Genomic DNA, 13,952 nt, shown 5'->3' on the forward strand with positions numbered 1-13,952 from the left:
CCAGCCCCGCTGCGGCTCGGAGGCGCGGGAAGGGGGCGGGGACAGGGCGCCTCGCAGCCAATCCCTCGGTGCGGTGGGTGGCACCGAAACGAGGTGATTGGTGGGGCTGTGCGAAGACGGGCTGAGGAGAGGGACCCGGAAGCGCCGGCGGGGCAGTCGGTAGCAAGGCTGAGGGGGGGGGTAATGGCCCTGCTGGGGCGGGACGGGGGCTGAGGGGGCTGTGAGGGCTGAGGGAGGCCGTTCGATCTCGAACGGATACCTGGGGCGGGTGGTGCTCCGCCGCGGGTCCTGGTGCTACAGCGGGTGGGCCTAAGCTGGGCGGGCCCAGGGGTGGGCCCCCTTCGCAAGAGGTACCGGTCGGCAGCGCCTCTGCCCCGGCCAGCGCCTGCAGGGGGTCTGCTGTGCTGCCCCGGTACCTGGTCTCCGCCCGAGGTGGAATCGGTCTGTTGGGTCTGTGCAGTACTTGTGAAAAGCGGCGGTCTCTGCTCCCAAATCTGTATTCTTACAGCGTTCTTCCACGCTGCTCAGGAGAAAGTTAATTGAATGCTATCCCCTTTCCTTTACTCTCTACTGTGCCCTCCAGGTCTCAAGCCCATGTGCAACAGCATCAAGAAGATATTAATATTTGCTGTATAGCAAAAATCTAGTGATTTTAAGGTACAAAGTATGCTTTTCTTGATTGGCATCTTTCATTTGTGTATCACAGCTTATTTACAATGAAAATTGAGTTAAGAGCTCTGGGAGTTATTGACCAAGGGGATGTAAAAGCAAGTTACCTTCTGATGTGGAAGGCCTGTGTCCCCATTCTGCAGAAAGTATTTGAAGAAAATACTGCTTGCTTACTTTGCTAGGACAAATACAGCAAGGATTGGGAGATGCCTGGCTACCTGCATGATGGTGGGGTGCTTAGATTATCTCCCCTCGCAGCACGGAAGGAGAAAAAAAAAAAGCCATACACACACAAAAAAAGAACATGAAAGGATGAATAGGCAAGAGAATCCCTTGCAGGACTGGAAGTGGTGACTGAAATGGCTGCTGAGGGATAGGAGATGCAGAGGCTGTACTGTGTCCCTGGCTGATGTTGCAGCACTTAGACTGCAGTCTTTGCTCATTGCTGCAGCAGCCACGGCAGTTTACTGTGTGACCAGAAAGCAATGTTGTTGAGGAATACCCAGCACCAAAATTAAGAGAAGATTGTCAAGGTAGGAAATAGCTTGTTTTCCTGTGGAGAGAAAGAACCCAATGGAACAACACGTGGGCTTGTTTGTAGAGGGGCTTGGGTTCATAAGCTGCTTCTGTTGTAGTTTCTGCTCTCCGCTGAAGTACTATAAGCCCTGTAGACCATTCTAGAGACCTACTATTTTAAATTAAATCAAGCCTCTTAATTATGTAGTAGTATACCAGGAGAATTATTTGCATGTGTATGTGGGGGAGGTTTTTCCACATTCTGTAGGGAGGTAAAAATGAGCGTTGTGTAACAGCTTAAGGCATTTTTCAGGGTATTATGTCCTCTATGATATAAGTATATTAAGAAGGTTTTGGGTTTGTTCATTTTAGTACATTCTTTTAGAGCACAATGTTACTCACCCAGCAGGTAGTCTTCAGTCACTTAAATCCCAAACAACATACTTGCATTTATCTACAACATTTTTGTGTGCTTAATAGGGAGTCTGGTGCTGTATTACACAGCACAGGTACAAATACTGGACTATTTGGTGTGCAGTATCAATAATATCCTAGACAACCCTGTTTGTTTTGAGATTCTGATACTGCTTCTGTAGAAATAATATAAATAAAGTCCTGAAAGACAAAATGCTATTGAATTTCTCACCGTGTTTTAATCTTTGCCTGAGACCCGCTTGTACCTTGTTTCCTAGCTGCGCTCATACACAGAGGAAGGGCAATCATTCCTCTCTTTAATGTTTTCCAGGTTATTCAGAATTAATTCTCATGTCAGCAGAAAGCTCAACCATCACAGTTCGTCTTGTTCGCTCTTTTGAACACCGGAATTTCAGACCTGTAGTGTATCATGGAGTTAACTTGGATCAGACAGTAAAGCAGTTCATTACTTTTGTGCAGAAGGGTAAGGGGCTGTTGCCTTACTCGTTTGTTTCAGTGCCATGTGTTGTTGTCTCTGCACAAGAAAGTGGAGGGGAGCAAATGAATGGGAATTCTGTGGCTTTGGTAGAGATGCCAGATTTGTGTTTACATCCCCTGTGCGCTCTCCTCCCTTGGATTAAAGGTCTGGAGTTAATAAGGGTGTCTATGGTCCATGTGCCATGCCTGAATCTGGATAGACTGCTCCCCCTGCCCAGATCCCCATGTTTAGTCAAAAAGAGACGCGGGCATTGTGCATTTGGCTCAGTGCCTCAGGCTCCTTGAGTGGTGCTGTCAGGCAGCTATTCATAAATTAACAGGAGTAAATTAGTAAAATTTAGAGAGCCTTTGATCCTTAGGAACTACACCAATATGTGGAATGTGGGAATGCAAATCTGTTTGCTATTTGTGAGAAGAGAGGACCTCAAAAAATTGTTTTTGACACTGCGAGGTCTAACTGTGCATGTTTGCTGCCCAGTTTGTGTCTCCATCTTGAGCTTTGTGGTATGGATTTACTCATCTATGAGCTTCATGGTTTAGAAGCCTGGCTGAAAGTGACAATGTATCTGAAAGTTAATTAACGTAGACCAGCCCACACAGTGACTCAGTAGTTAGGGCGTTACCCTGATCTTGCAGATGTATTTCTACACACCTAAATGGAGACATTCAAAGAGTGCAATATAACATCATTTGATTTTTTTTTTTTTTTTACATGAAGTCAGCTTAAACAAGTCTCGAACTGTTATAGCTGATAATATTTGAGCAACTTCTAGGACATTGCCCTGGGCCTCACAGCTATATAGTGTTTTCAGCAACTTCCGTACTTCTTGACAGTGATAGGCATGGCAATATTGTAGGATGCTTTGAGAAAACTACAAGCACTTCCAAAACATATGGTACAGCTGCTGTTATGAAGGATAAAATAAAAAACAATGCTAAGAAACTTGCTTTTGATGTGTGCAGTATTGCAACTCGTTGTTATTTGAGACAAAGCTAGCATCTTGAATAAGGCTTTTTGGAACCTCATTCCACAGATGGATAGTGCTGTTCTTGGTCCAAAAGCTGTGTTCCTTCCTTTACTGTAACCTGTTTTGAAGGGGGAGTTTGAGATAAATTGTTAAACTACTGATGAAAGTAAGGTTTCAGCCGCCTTGCTGCTTAGCATCGCAAGGTGGCTGGGCCTTCCAAGGCCCAGGTTAAATCCCTGCGTGTCACTGGAAACGTTGGCACCAGGGAAGGTGTTAGTGTTCTTGCAGTTGCTTATGGGCTGTGTCCTGCGTGGGTCTAAAGAGTTAATTTTCTACAGTTTGGCTTCCTTTTTGTGGCTGGTTCCCATGGCTGTATTTACTGAACAATTCAGTTATGAGTGACAGTTGTTTGCTGTTTGTATAAGGTAGAGGGAGATGCTGTGCAAACCATTAACAAGATGTTCCTGCCAGCTTTCTGAAGGATCAGACTCCTGTGATCATATCTTAATTGTATTGACACACTGTCCTCACAGGTCATTTTGTTCAGAGGGACTTCAAGCTCACGTGAAATTAATCAGTATGGAGAAAACACAGAATTTGAGCCAAAGGTTGTGTTTTAGTATTTGATGCTCAAACAAGTCTCCTGTGTTGTGGATTTATTTTGATGTAAAGGATGTCCAGGGTGCATATATTGCACAATAATGAAAAGTAAAATATTGGAAATAATAAAAGACAACTGTGTTTTAACTTGGTGCTTTATATTTTAATAGATGTGTCTTCAAGAACAGCACTTCCTCCTCCTTTTAGAAATTACAAGTATGGTAGGTGTGGTTTTTTTCTTTTTGTTTTAATTCCTGTAAAATGCAGACATAATATTTTATACCAGTTTTTATACAATTTAAACTGCTGTAGAATCCTCATGCTGCTGGCAGTGCCTGCCTACATTTGCAACTCTGTCCAGCTCTTGTAGCTGGGGTTGTACCACTGGGATCATGTCTACAGAGCTTGGCTGTTATTTTGAAGTTCCGTATTAATCTTTGAATTAGGCTGCATGTTATACATTATTTGCTAATTGGTACCAATGGTTTTTAGTATTAATTTTTTATTACTTCTGTAAGTGCCTTTTAATGCTCTTTTTACTGTAGTGAGCAGCTTGTGGTCTCAAAGGCTTTGAAACTGTAGTTGTCTATGGACTTATGTATTTTAGTATCTATTTACTAATTGTGAAGTCAGAAGCAGGAGCTGAAGTCAGTAAATAGAAAATGCTTAAGACTTATATACTTAAATAATTTACATGATATAAGAGAAGCAGAGGAACTGGTGAAATAGCCTGGTGTGAAGTTATGTAAAGCTATGTGTATATTTCCTTTTTGTGAAGATTGGCATGAACATGTGCAATTCATCTGTTTGGGACAGAATCTACTTTCAAAATAGACTAAATTATTTCCTTTCCTGGAGTCTGTTAACTCAGATGTGAGTAACGTATCTTTTCCTGAACTCGGCAATTCTGAAAGTTCCCTTGGAGTTTTGCTGCAAGGGATCCTCTCTCTCCCATGTTCTTGGAGTTAACAAAATCCTTCCTCTACAGTGATTCAACGAATTGTATGAGGAACCTACTTAATACATGTGAATGGTAATAGAGTTTACTTGCCTATTTAAAAAAAAAAAAAAAAAGAAAAAGCCAAGCATTTTGTTCTGTGTTCTTGCTGATGGTGAAAGAGATAGTGCAAAATGAAAGCAGAAGAAGAGTTAGGGGTTGAGATTTATGTTATGCCTGTGGCAAAGACTTGAATGTTATGATTATTTTTAATACATTACTTAAGGTCTTAAAATCTAGGTAACTGTAAGTTTGAATTTGGAGTGCCCTTCCTCTCTCCAGTATCTGTGGCTTTGGCTAGATGAGGGTGTCCTATCTAGAACTGCTACTGTCAGTGGTATTCCTTGTGTTCCCTATCCCTGCTGCTAGCTGTTTCATCACTTAGAGCATCAGTTTAGTTTTTCCCAAGGCGTATGTTGTGGCTGAGTGCCTGATTGTGCTGTGCAGAACTGAGCATAATGTGGGTGAAAAACACTGCAGAACTTAAAAACCTGTTATACCAGTTAGTGGGGGCCTGCTTTTAGTGGGATGGTGTTAGCTGCATGGAAATTTTCACACAGAAAAATCAAAGCCAAGTTCCTCACCTTCCCTTCAGGCTGTGAATCATCTAGGTTCATGTTTTTGGCATGTCTTGTGTGCTCTGCAGTCTTTGTTGTATTTTGGTGATGAAAGAGCTGTGAGACTTCTGCATGACTAGTGCTCGTAAGAATCAGATTTTTCCTCCTTTGTTTGGCAGTGCCAGAAATCTCAGGTGGACCTGGCTGTCTCTCACCTGGCCTGTTATGGCTTCTTCTCTCTAGAATTCAGCACCACTTTGTTCTCTCAACATCATCTATAATGACATCACATTTTCCCTCTTGTCTTGGTGCTCTAATTCACGTATCAATGCTTTCATTTTCTCTTCATTGCTCTGTAGACACTGTTCTTGTCCTTGGTCTAGAACTCTTCTCAGTCAATAGTCTCATCTTCCTACCCTGTCATTGCCATCTTTTCACTGACGATGGCAGCCTGGGTGCCAGCTTGTCTCGTAAGCTGCTTCTCAATTCCCTCTCTCCATGAATGCAGAGCAATGTGGTAGACAGTTCACAGAATCAGACTTAGAAAGTGATTTCTTGTCTGTTGTCACAGAGTATTTACTACTGGAAAAGGATAGATAAAAATTTGGGAATATGATTGAGTGGAATTAAATGGGGATGAAATAACAAAGGCTATTGAGAGGACTTAAACCACAGTCTCTTCTCATTATGATTAAAGTCTTCATTTCTGTGACAGAGTTAGAGAAGCCCTTTGAATAGCTCAGGTGAATATATGATAAACTGCTGGATGCCAGTGGTGGAGTTGTGAACAAATAAAATAGAGACAACAGTTCAGAGAACGGACAAAGGCTAGAGAAAAGGGAATGTGGCAAAGTAGATGGAGAAACTTAAAACTAGCAAGCAGAGGCTGGATTATATTTGCTGTGGCAGAAAGGTTTCATGATTGCAGTGTATTTTTGCTGTGATTGCTTGGTCTTTTTTGCAACACATCTATGCAAGATGGGTCCTGGTAATTGCAAATTAATATGTGTCTTGCTTCTAATGCTGCAATTATTACAACATATTAAGGTTGCCTTCTCAGTAACCTCTGCAGTGGGAATACAGAGTAGTTTTTACTTTCTATAATGTTTTAAATAAAATGTTCAAAATGGGCCATTTTGGTGGTATGAAAGCAAACTTCTGAATGGGAATGTGATATCTGTTATTCTGAACATCTGAATACTTGCTTTCAGTAGTTTGGAAGTTGTTTTAGCCTATATTTAACTTTCTTGCATCATTCTCTTACTAGACTATTTTAACATGTAGTGTTCAGTTAATGCACAAAAACAAAGTAGAACAGGAAATGACCAGCCGAGCAGAACTGGTTTTTGCTTTTTTGCTGGGAAGGGATTCATGTGTCACTCTGAATTTGAACACAGAGGCTTTAGAGTTTGATTTTTTTTTTTTTTTCTTTTTTTTTTAAGCACTGCATGGGCATCTTCTGACTTCCATTCCCTCTGGATCTTTGCACTCATCTGGTTGCTTTAGTGATCACATTATTTTCCCCTCTTTCTCCCTTCTGTTAACAAAGCCCTGCTAACATTGCCAGAGGAAAGCAGTATTTTTTTTATATAACATAATTTCTTAAAAGTCCTACACTGCACAAGCATATCAGAGGTAAATATTATTGAAGAGGGTATAGCATTAAAAAGAGGAGAGGCTGTACATGTTCATGGAAAATGGACTTGCTTAACAAAATTTCTGTGGTGGGTGCTTTCTTCATGAGAAGGAAAATTTGAAGGAATGAGTTGAAGTGGTCAGGTTACTCTGTCTTAATCACTTGCTGCCTATCGTCTGAACTGTAGTAGCTGACAGTGCATAAATGCTGTCTGTCCTGCACCACCTGCATGTGTAAAACCTGTTAGGTTAAAACACCCTAACTGGCATTTAAATTGATGTGTTTTGACTGGCAATTGGGATGGTCATTAGTTAGTTACTGTAATTCAGCCAGCAGACAGGAGCCCAATAGGATGTGGTACCTTGAGATGTTGGATTGATTGGTTTAAGAATGTGTCTGCAGGACTGGGAAATCAAGATGTTTTCTCCTCTTTTAGGTTGAAGAAACAAAATTTTATTAACAAAAGATTTTGAACCTTAGCCCTTTGTTTGTCTCTCTTTCCCCAAGTACAACTTTCAGTGTTACCTGCCTGTTAAGCCTTATTTTAGGAAAACATTGTATTTTCTTTCAGATACGATGAAGATTATTCACCAAGCACACAAATCTAAGGTATGATTATTAGCTGTGTTCTTCCCTTTTTACATGCTTTAATTGAAGTGGATCTCTGCACTGTCAAACAGGACTGGGGCAGAGGCACTCAGTAAATTCTTATTATCTTTGGTTTTTGGTTCTCTGTTTTGCAGACTGGTGAACTTGTAGTGAGTTTGGAAGATGATGACAAACTGATCTTGAAAGAAGATAAAACGCTGAAAGGAGCTGGAGTAGGTAGGAGTACATTTGTATTGACTAAAGGTGCTGTTCATTGTGGTTGTCATTAAATTGATAACTGGCTGATTATGTTTGGATAGTCTGCCGAAAAGTAAATGCTATTCCTGATGCTCTTTACACTACTTGATAATTATGCAGGGAAGAGGGGGGGATAATGTACATTCAAATCATTGGACTGAGGGCAGCAGGTATCTGCACTCAAATGTTCAGAATGCAAATTGTGATTTTTAGAGGGTATGCTTATAATTCTGCTGAGAGTAATTTTAAATGATTGACAGATAGGTTATTAGTACCATGTCTGCTTAGTCTTATCAGTAACATTTAAACTGATGTTTTGGTTAGAAATGTAAGTAGTGGAACCAGCATGGAATAATGAAATAAGATTAGATTTGTTTAATGTGCAGCATACAGTGCCTGATAGCCAGATTGCTCAGGAAAGCTCAAGCATTATCATTTAGAGAATGTGCTGAACATAGCAAAGAGTTGAAACTTGACCTGATTTCTCATATTTTGACAGGGGACTACATATAGGGCATGTCTTTTGGTAATAATGTAAAGAAATGTCTGTCATGATAAAATTGATGGTCCCTGGATGTCCTTTGGGCTTCACATAAATGTGGCTGAATGACTTTGTGGCAGCAGGGTACTTAAGGGATGTAGTTGTATTCCACCTTGATATGGACATTTGCTCATTTGAATCTGATTTGCCTAGCTGGAATGCTTAACTGCCTGTGCTCTAAGTGTGGGGGTTTCGCAAAGAAAGCTCCCTCCTGTTCCTGCTGCCCTCTGATAGCTCCCCAGCTGGGGTATGGGATTTCTTTCACATAGGTTTCTTGGCTTTTTTGTTTCTTTACATTTACTTTCTGGTTTCAAGTGATTTGGAATGTCTTTTTAATGTTTCTCTCTAGGGTGTACTGCAGCTGGCCTCAGTATACCTTTCCTAAAGGTCTCTGGGTGTTCCTATAATATGAATGATAGTTACTGTCTGGCTGTTTGTACTAAACCAGGTCTTTTTATCTGGAGAGAAAAGAAAAGAAAAAAAAAGTTCCTCAGAAAGGAGGATTAATGGCACTCAAGTCTTACAGATTTGTCATTTAGTTAGCAGAAGATTCATTTAAGCATGATTTTTATCTACCTAAGGCATAAGAGGCAATGCAGTTCAGGAGAGGGACTGATGACAGTGCCAAATGTTGAATTAGAAACTGCATTGTTCAGAGCTGCCTTCTTTCAAAAAGGTATTGATAGCATTGATAAATATCTGTATATATTATCCATCTTTGAAACTAACCTGTAGCTACAGCAGTGAAACAGTTGGATGTGATCTCAGAAAAGGTGTCAAAACATCAGGATAAATGTTATAATGAAAGGAAACTGGAGTAGACCAGCCTGTTCTGCGTCTCTGCATGGAGAGGGTGGCTTATTAAAGACACAAGATAATTCAAAGCTGCTTTCTATTTTTTTTCAGAATAACTAACAGCAGTTAATTGTTAATGTATAATGGGTAATTGTGATAGAAAAGAAAAACTCTTGCTTTGTAAAATGCAGCATGCCATTATGCTATTTTGAATTTTGGTATGTTCTAGCATATCTTGGTAGGAAAATTAGCTAAGTTGGAAGTGGGGTCATTGTAGTAAAATCTTAAAGATTTTACTACTTCTTCTTCAACAAGAAGTGGGAAAGAGTAAACCAAGGAAGTATGATAGCATATACCACTAGTCCTTGTTTTTTACAGTTTCATTTAAATCAGTAAGGTTTTAAACCTCTTGTTGACATATTACATTTTTCCAATGTCTAGCCTAGACAACATTTGCTAGAATAAAAGAGAGAATTGCCGTTCGAAAATCTGGGAAATTCTGAGATACACAGAACGTTTTTTCTAAGCTGCAGTTGATTGCCCTTGGCACTTTACAGGGTTGGGCTAGAGAGTTATAAATTATGAGGACATTAGATAAGTATCCTCGGGAAAGCCTCTGTGGTAGCGATTATTATTACAGTTATTATCTAGTCAGCAAAGTTAATGCTTCCCTGTTTTGGTGGTGGTTTTTTTTTTTTTTTTTTAAAGCAAGGTGTATGTTAATAAAGTGTTCAGTATTCATTGCAAACAGTGTTGTCGGTTTTCTAGTTGAGATTCTAAAACCCCTTCTGCTCGGTTTTTTTTTTTTTTTTTCTTTTTTACAAGACAGGCAGACTTCATTAACTTCAGGTTTAATTTAAAAAACGAATGTGGAACTTATTGGCTCAGCACCTTAAAGAATTTCATGTTTAATAATTGTGAAGGCTTTCCATCAGATTTGTCTCTGTTCTGAATTAGTAATGTTGCTGACTTATTGTTTTAGAAGAGGAAGTCCTTGACCTACTGGGTTGAAAGAATTGTGACTGCTCTGAACCTTTGTGGGTCCTTTAGCTCTGCCATATCCCCTGTGAATAATTAGAGGTATTTGAAGGTATTGCTGGAGAAGCCAATTTGTGTCTTTCACTTTGCATATTGTTGAAGCCTCATGAATTAATCATCAGCAGGGCAAAAAATTAACTTCTTCAGACACATATTTTGATGGGTCATGAGGGAGAATGTAAAGTGATCTGTAAAATATTCTACTGATCCTCTAAGTATTAAATTATTATACCTACAGGCTAATTTAATCGAAAAAATTGTTTCTTTTTCCCTTTCCTAACAGAAAAATGCACAAAAGAAAGAAAAAGAAAATAATGTTTCATTATTTTTTAGCATGTGAAGGCGTTAGGAATGCAATCACTTAATTTGCTGAATGCTTATACAAGCAATTCTGAGGCTGTGTTAAACAAACCTTGAGGTGTCTTGTGTACATATTTACTTCTATACATTCAGGTTCTTGATTTTTGTTCTTGTTTTGTAACAAGGTTAAATTACATCTTTAATACTAGAATCTTTTTTTCAAAAATGCATGTTGGGGCGGGGGGGAAGTGTGTGGTGATTTATAATTGTCTTTAACAAAAAAGTTGCCAGTTCTCTTCTAAGATTCTAATAGCTGGCTGTTGGGTGGTTCATTTACTGGTGTGCTAAATATTTAATTTTTTTATTCATTCTAGCAAATGAGACCGAATTAGCATTCTTCTGTGAGGAAGATTACAGAAACTACAAAGCTAATCCTGTTTCAGCCTGGTGAAGATCCCAAGAGATTGTTTTGTTTTCCCATACCTGTTGTAAATTTTCCTTATTCTGCTTAATGAGATTTTTCTTAAAGATCAATAAATCCTAGAGGATTGCTTTGCAAACAGTGCAGTTCCCTTCCTATAGAAATTAATTTCTGTCGATATGCTACGACTGAGAGAAGGAAAACTGGGGGACATAAATTACTTTTTGTCCTTCTTGCTTTTCTTTTTCCTTTGCTTGCTTCTTATGATGCAAGCAGTGCAATCTCTGACCTGTGATACACATTCTTGGTGCGATCCTACAGTAGACATTAGTTACATATGGAGACTGTACAGTACACAGGAAGATCCCATTACAGTTTTAACTTATAATGAAAATGGAAAAGTTTTATGACCAAATCAGTGGGTATTATTGAGATCTTGAGAAGAGAATCTTTGTTTCAAGTCATTGCTTTAATTCTCTCATTTTATGTTTGGTCTTTTTTTGTTTAAATGGTGGAGACTGGCAAGCATTTCTGAATGTGTTCCTTTATATTCTCTTCCAGCCCTCTTTAGCATGCTGAAAGGGACAAGTGACTGTTGGGAGGCTTTTGTGTTCAAGGACCAGCTGGCCTGTCTCTAGTTTTACTTCACAGAGACACCTTCATGTAAGAGGTACCAACCTGAGTTCTGCTAGGACATCAGTGTGCATAAGTAGGAACTGGGCATTTTTCCAAGTGGAATGAAAGCTGATGGTTTCAGTTTTAAGCCTAAAACTTGAATGATTGCATTTTTGCGAGGAGAGGCCCATTCTGCGAGCCACATGTTGTCAAGATGGGAATTGATTCTTTCCTGCTTTCTAAGAGCCAAATACTTCATTGCTATATGTTAGTTCTTTGTTATTCCAGGCTTTCCTACTACATTAACCAAATAAAAAATAACAGAAAACCCAATCATGCATCCAATAAAGTACCTTTAGATAGATACTGCATATGAAACTGCTTTTTAGGTGGTACCAAGATGGGACACTGTGCCTTTAAGTCTCTCTTCACTGAAACAGAAATTATGCTGGCCCTCTGCCTTAGCAGCCTTTTTGGCTATAGGTTCTGCTAAATCAAATGAGACCTCATGTACAATTGCTTTAGACCCACACATCCACCCTCAGCTCTGGGTGAGAGCTGACAGCACTATTTCCACAAGAGACTTTCCAGAGAAATAAGCTTACCGTTTCCTAGAGCTTTGATGATATATTTTTTTTTAATTGACATGTGATAGTGAAAGCAGATGTGTGATTTCCAAAGTATCTAAATAAAAGTTCTCTTTACTTTAGATGTAGGGCCAAAGAGACCTCTATGTATTGTTCCCACCTCATTTTCTTCATCATTCCTGACAGTGCTCTGGTTTAGGCTGGTTTTGATAGCTGGTGTTACTTACCAACAGCTTTGCTTCAGACAGAGTTATTGTCTTGTGCAAGTAGTCTACCACTTTGTCATCTGTGATTAAAAAGGTGATTGTATCTTTATCTGGTAAGGAGGATTCCTGTGTCACTGAAGTCACATGTGCTCTCTTGGGATTTCAATGCTGTTACGCATTCTCTGATGAATTTGTAAGGAGAACTTACCACTTGCCTCTTCTTTCTGTCCAGGCTGCCTTTCTGTTGTGGTACCTGCTCCCTAAACATGGGCCCATGTCTCAGCTACCTTCCTACACAGTGCATCAAGTTTGCAGATGTGTTATACTGGCTAATACCAATTTGTACTCATCTTCTCAGACAGTTTAAGCTAAAGCATTGCACTCCAGAGTATACCAGCTTTGTTCAGCCAAATTTATAATAATGAAGGTAACTTTGTAAGAGGTAGATGGCATACTGGAGAGATCAATGTCTCCGACTGTCCTACCAAGTCATCAGGATGACATCTGTCAGCACACTCAGGCTTTCAGACTTGAGCAAACACTGTCATTCTTTTCCTCATGTTCTGGGGTTTTGAATTTGGTCTCCAGCCCTTTCAGACAGATTTGGATTGGTTTTGTGATCCTTCTTCTCTAAGGCATTTGTGTTTGAAATAGTCACCGTATTTGAACAACTGCCCTTTCTTGGGCTAGTACAGTTACAAATGTTCAGTGCCACATCAAGTGTGGCACAGTGAAAGAGCAATTCTTACAGCGTCAACGAGAAAACGGTAAATGTTTTAATGCAAATATTCAAGAATTATGTGTCTGGCTTCTTTTTCCAAGGGAAGAGTTAAACTAGTGCTTTGTGAGCTCAGCTCACTCTGGCCATGGCACTTCATTGGCCCCTTTCTGCAGCAGCACAGTAGAGCCTTTTGTAATGCTCTCAATGACCATACTTGTAAACTGGTTTCTTTCTGAAGTGTTTTTCTACTGTGGGTTTCTGTGGGGGTTTTGGTTTTGTTTGGGTTTGTTTTTTTTTTTTTTTTTAGACCTTTAATGATACTTCTTTCAAATTAACCCCACAAAACCATGGATGGTAACTGAGAACTTGTTACAATAGCTGCTGTTCCAATGTTTTTGGGTGGTATATGGTATAGCCTTGTGTCAAAGTAGGTTTGGATCCAGGACTGTTAGGTATTGAATTAAATCTGTGCACACTGGCTAATAAATTACTGAAGACTGAGGTATCTTTGCCCATGTTGTTATGAAATCCTCCTTCTATTGAAAGAAGCCACCTACAGGTTGGTACCATGGTTTGTTATCCTAGCAGAGGTCATGAACTACATCAGTTTACAATTACTGTTAATCAAAGATGGCTTCCCCATAATGTGTAGTGGGGCAAGTCATGTAGCTTTGCTAGTGTTCTTAAGACATCATGGGGTTAATAAGGATTCATCTTTCAGAGGGTGTCTTTGGGTCTTTCACCAGCTTTTTTTTTTTAAACAAGAACAGCAGCATCCAGAGTGGGTGCTGAAGTAAGATACTTGCGCTGGGTTGTAGCACTATAGGAGGGAGAGGTAGTTAACACAAAGCTCTATGTGTGTGTGTGTGTGTGACTTGGGTGTTTCTTGGAGAAAAAAGTCACTTCGGAGAGACTGGTGTTTTAGTTACAAGGTGTGAAAGTATAGCTACTAAAGGAGAAGAAAGGAAATTAGGAAGGGAGTTATCATGAAGAAGAGGTAACAGTGTAACTGAATAAAGATGCAAAA

At 39.8% G+C, this 13,952-nt stretch overlaps 1 protein-coding gene across 4 annotated transcripts; it reads left to right on the top strand.

Annotated features, from left to right (window-relative positions):
- Positions 1-99: 99 nt before the first annotated feature.
- C8H2orf76 (chromosome 8 C2orf76 homolog) lies at positions 100-11,744 on the top strand. 4 transcript variants are annotated; one of them, XM_056348458.1, is made up of 7 exons: positions 108-159; positions 509-657; positions 1,931-2,083; positions 3,836-3,886; positions 7,427-7,464; positions 7,599-7,680; positions 10,750-11,744. In XM_056348458.1, exons 3-7 carry the CDS (start codon positions 1,951-1,953, stop codon positions 10,824-10,826), a joined length of 381 nt encoding a protein of 126 aa, XP_056204433.1. In that variant the 5' UTR covers positions 108-159; positions 509-657; positions 1,931-1,950; the 3' UTR covers positions 10,827-11,744. The 4 variants fall into 4 exon arrangements, with proteins under 4 accessions (XP_056204436.1, XP_056204433.1, XP_056204434.1 ...); XM_056348459.1 differs by having other exon boundaries at positions 111-159; positions 584-657; XM_056348461.1 differs by lacking the exon at positions 509-657 and having other exon boundaries at positions 100-159.
- Positions 11,745-13,952: the final 2,208 nt, after the last annotated feature.

This window comes from Falco biarmicus, chromosome 8, assembly GCF_023638135.1.
Source record: "Falco biarmicus isolate bFalBia1 chromosome 8, bFalBia1.pri, whole genome shotgun sequence".
Classification (NCBI taxonomy): domain Eukaryota; kingdom Metazoa; phylum Chordata; class Aves; order Falconiformes; family Falconidae; genus Falco; species Falco biarmicus.

Coding starts and splice junctions, on each gene's coding strand:
- C8H2orf76 (XM_056348461.1), top strand. CDS start 1,951: ATGTCAGCAGAAAGCTCAACCATCACAGTTCGTCTTGTTCGCTCTTTT. Junction 2,084..3,835: donor CATTACTTTTGTGCAGAAGG/GTAAGGGGCTGT, acceptor ATATTTTAATAG/ATGTGTCTTCAAGAACAGCA. Junction 3,887..7,426: donor TTTTAGAAATTACAAGTATG/GTAGGTGTGGTT, acceptor ATTTTCTTTCAG/ATACGATGAAGATTATTCAC.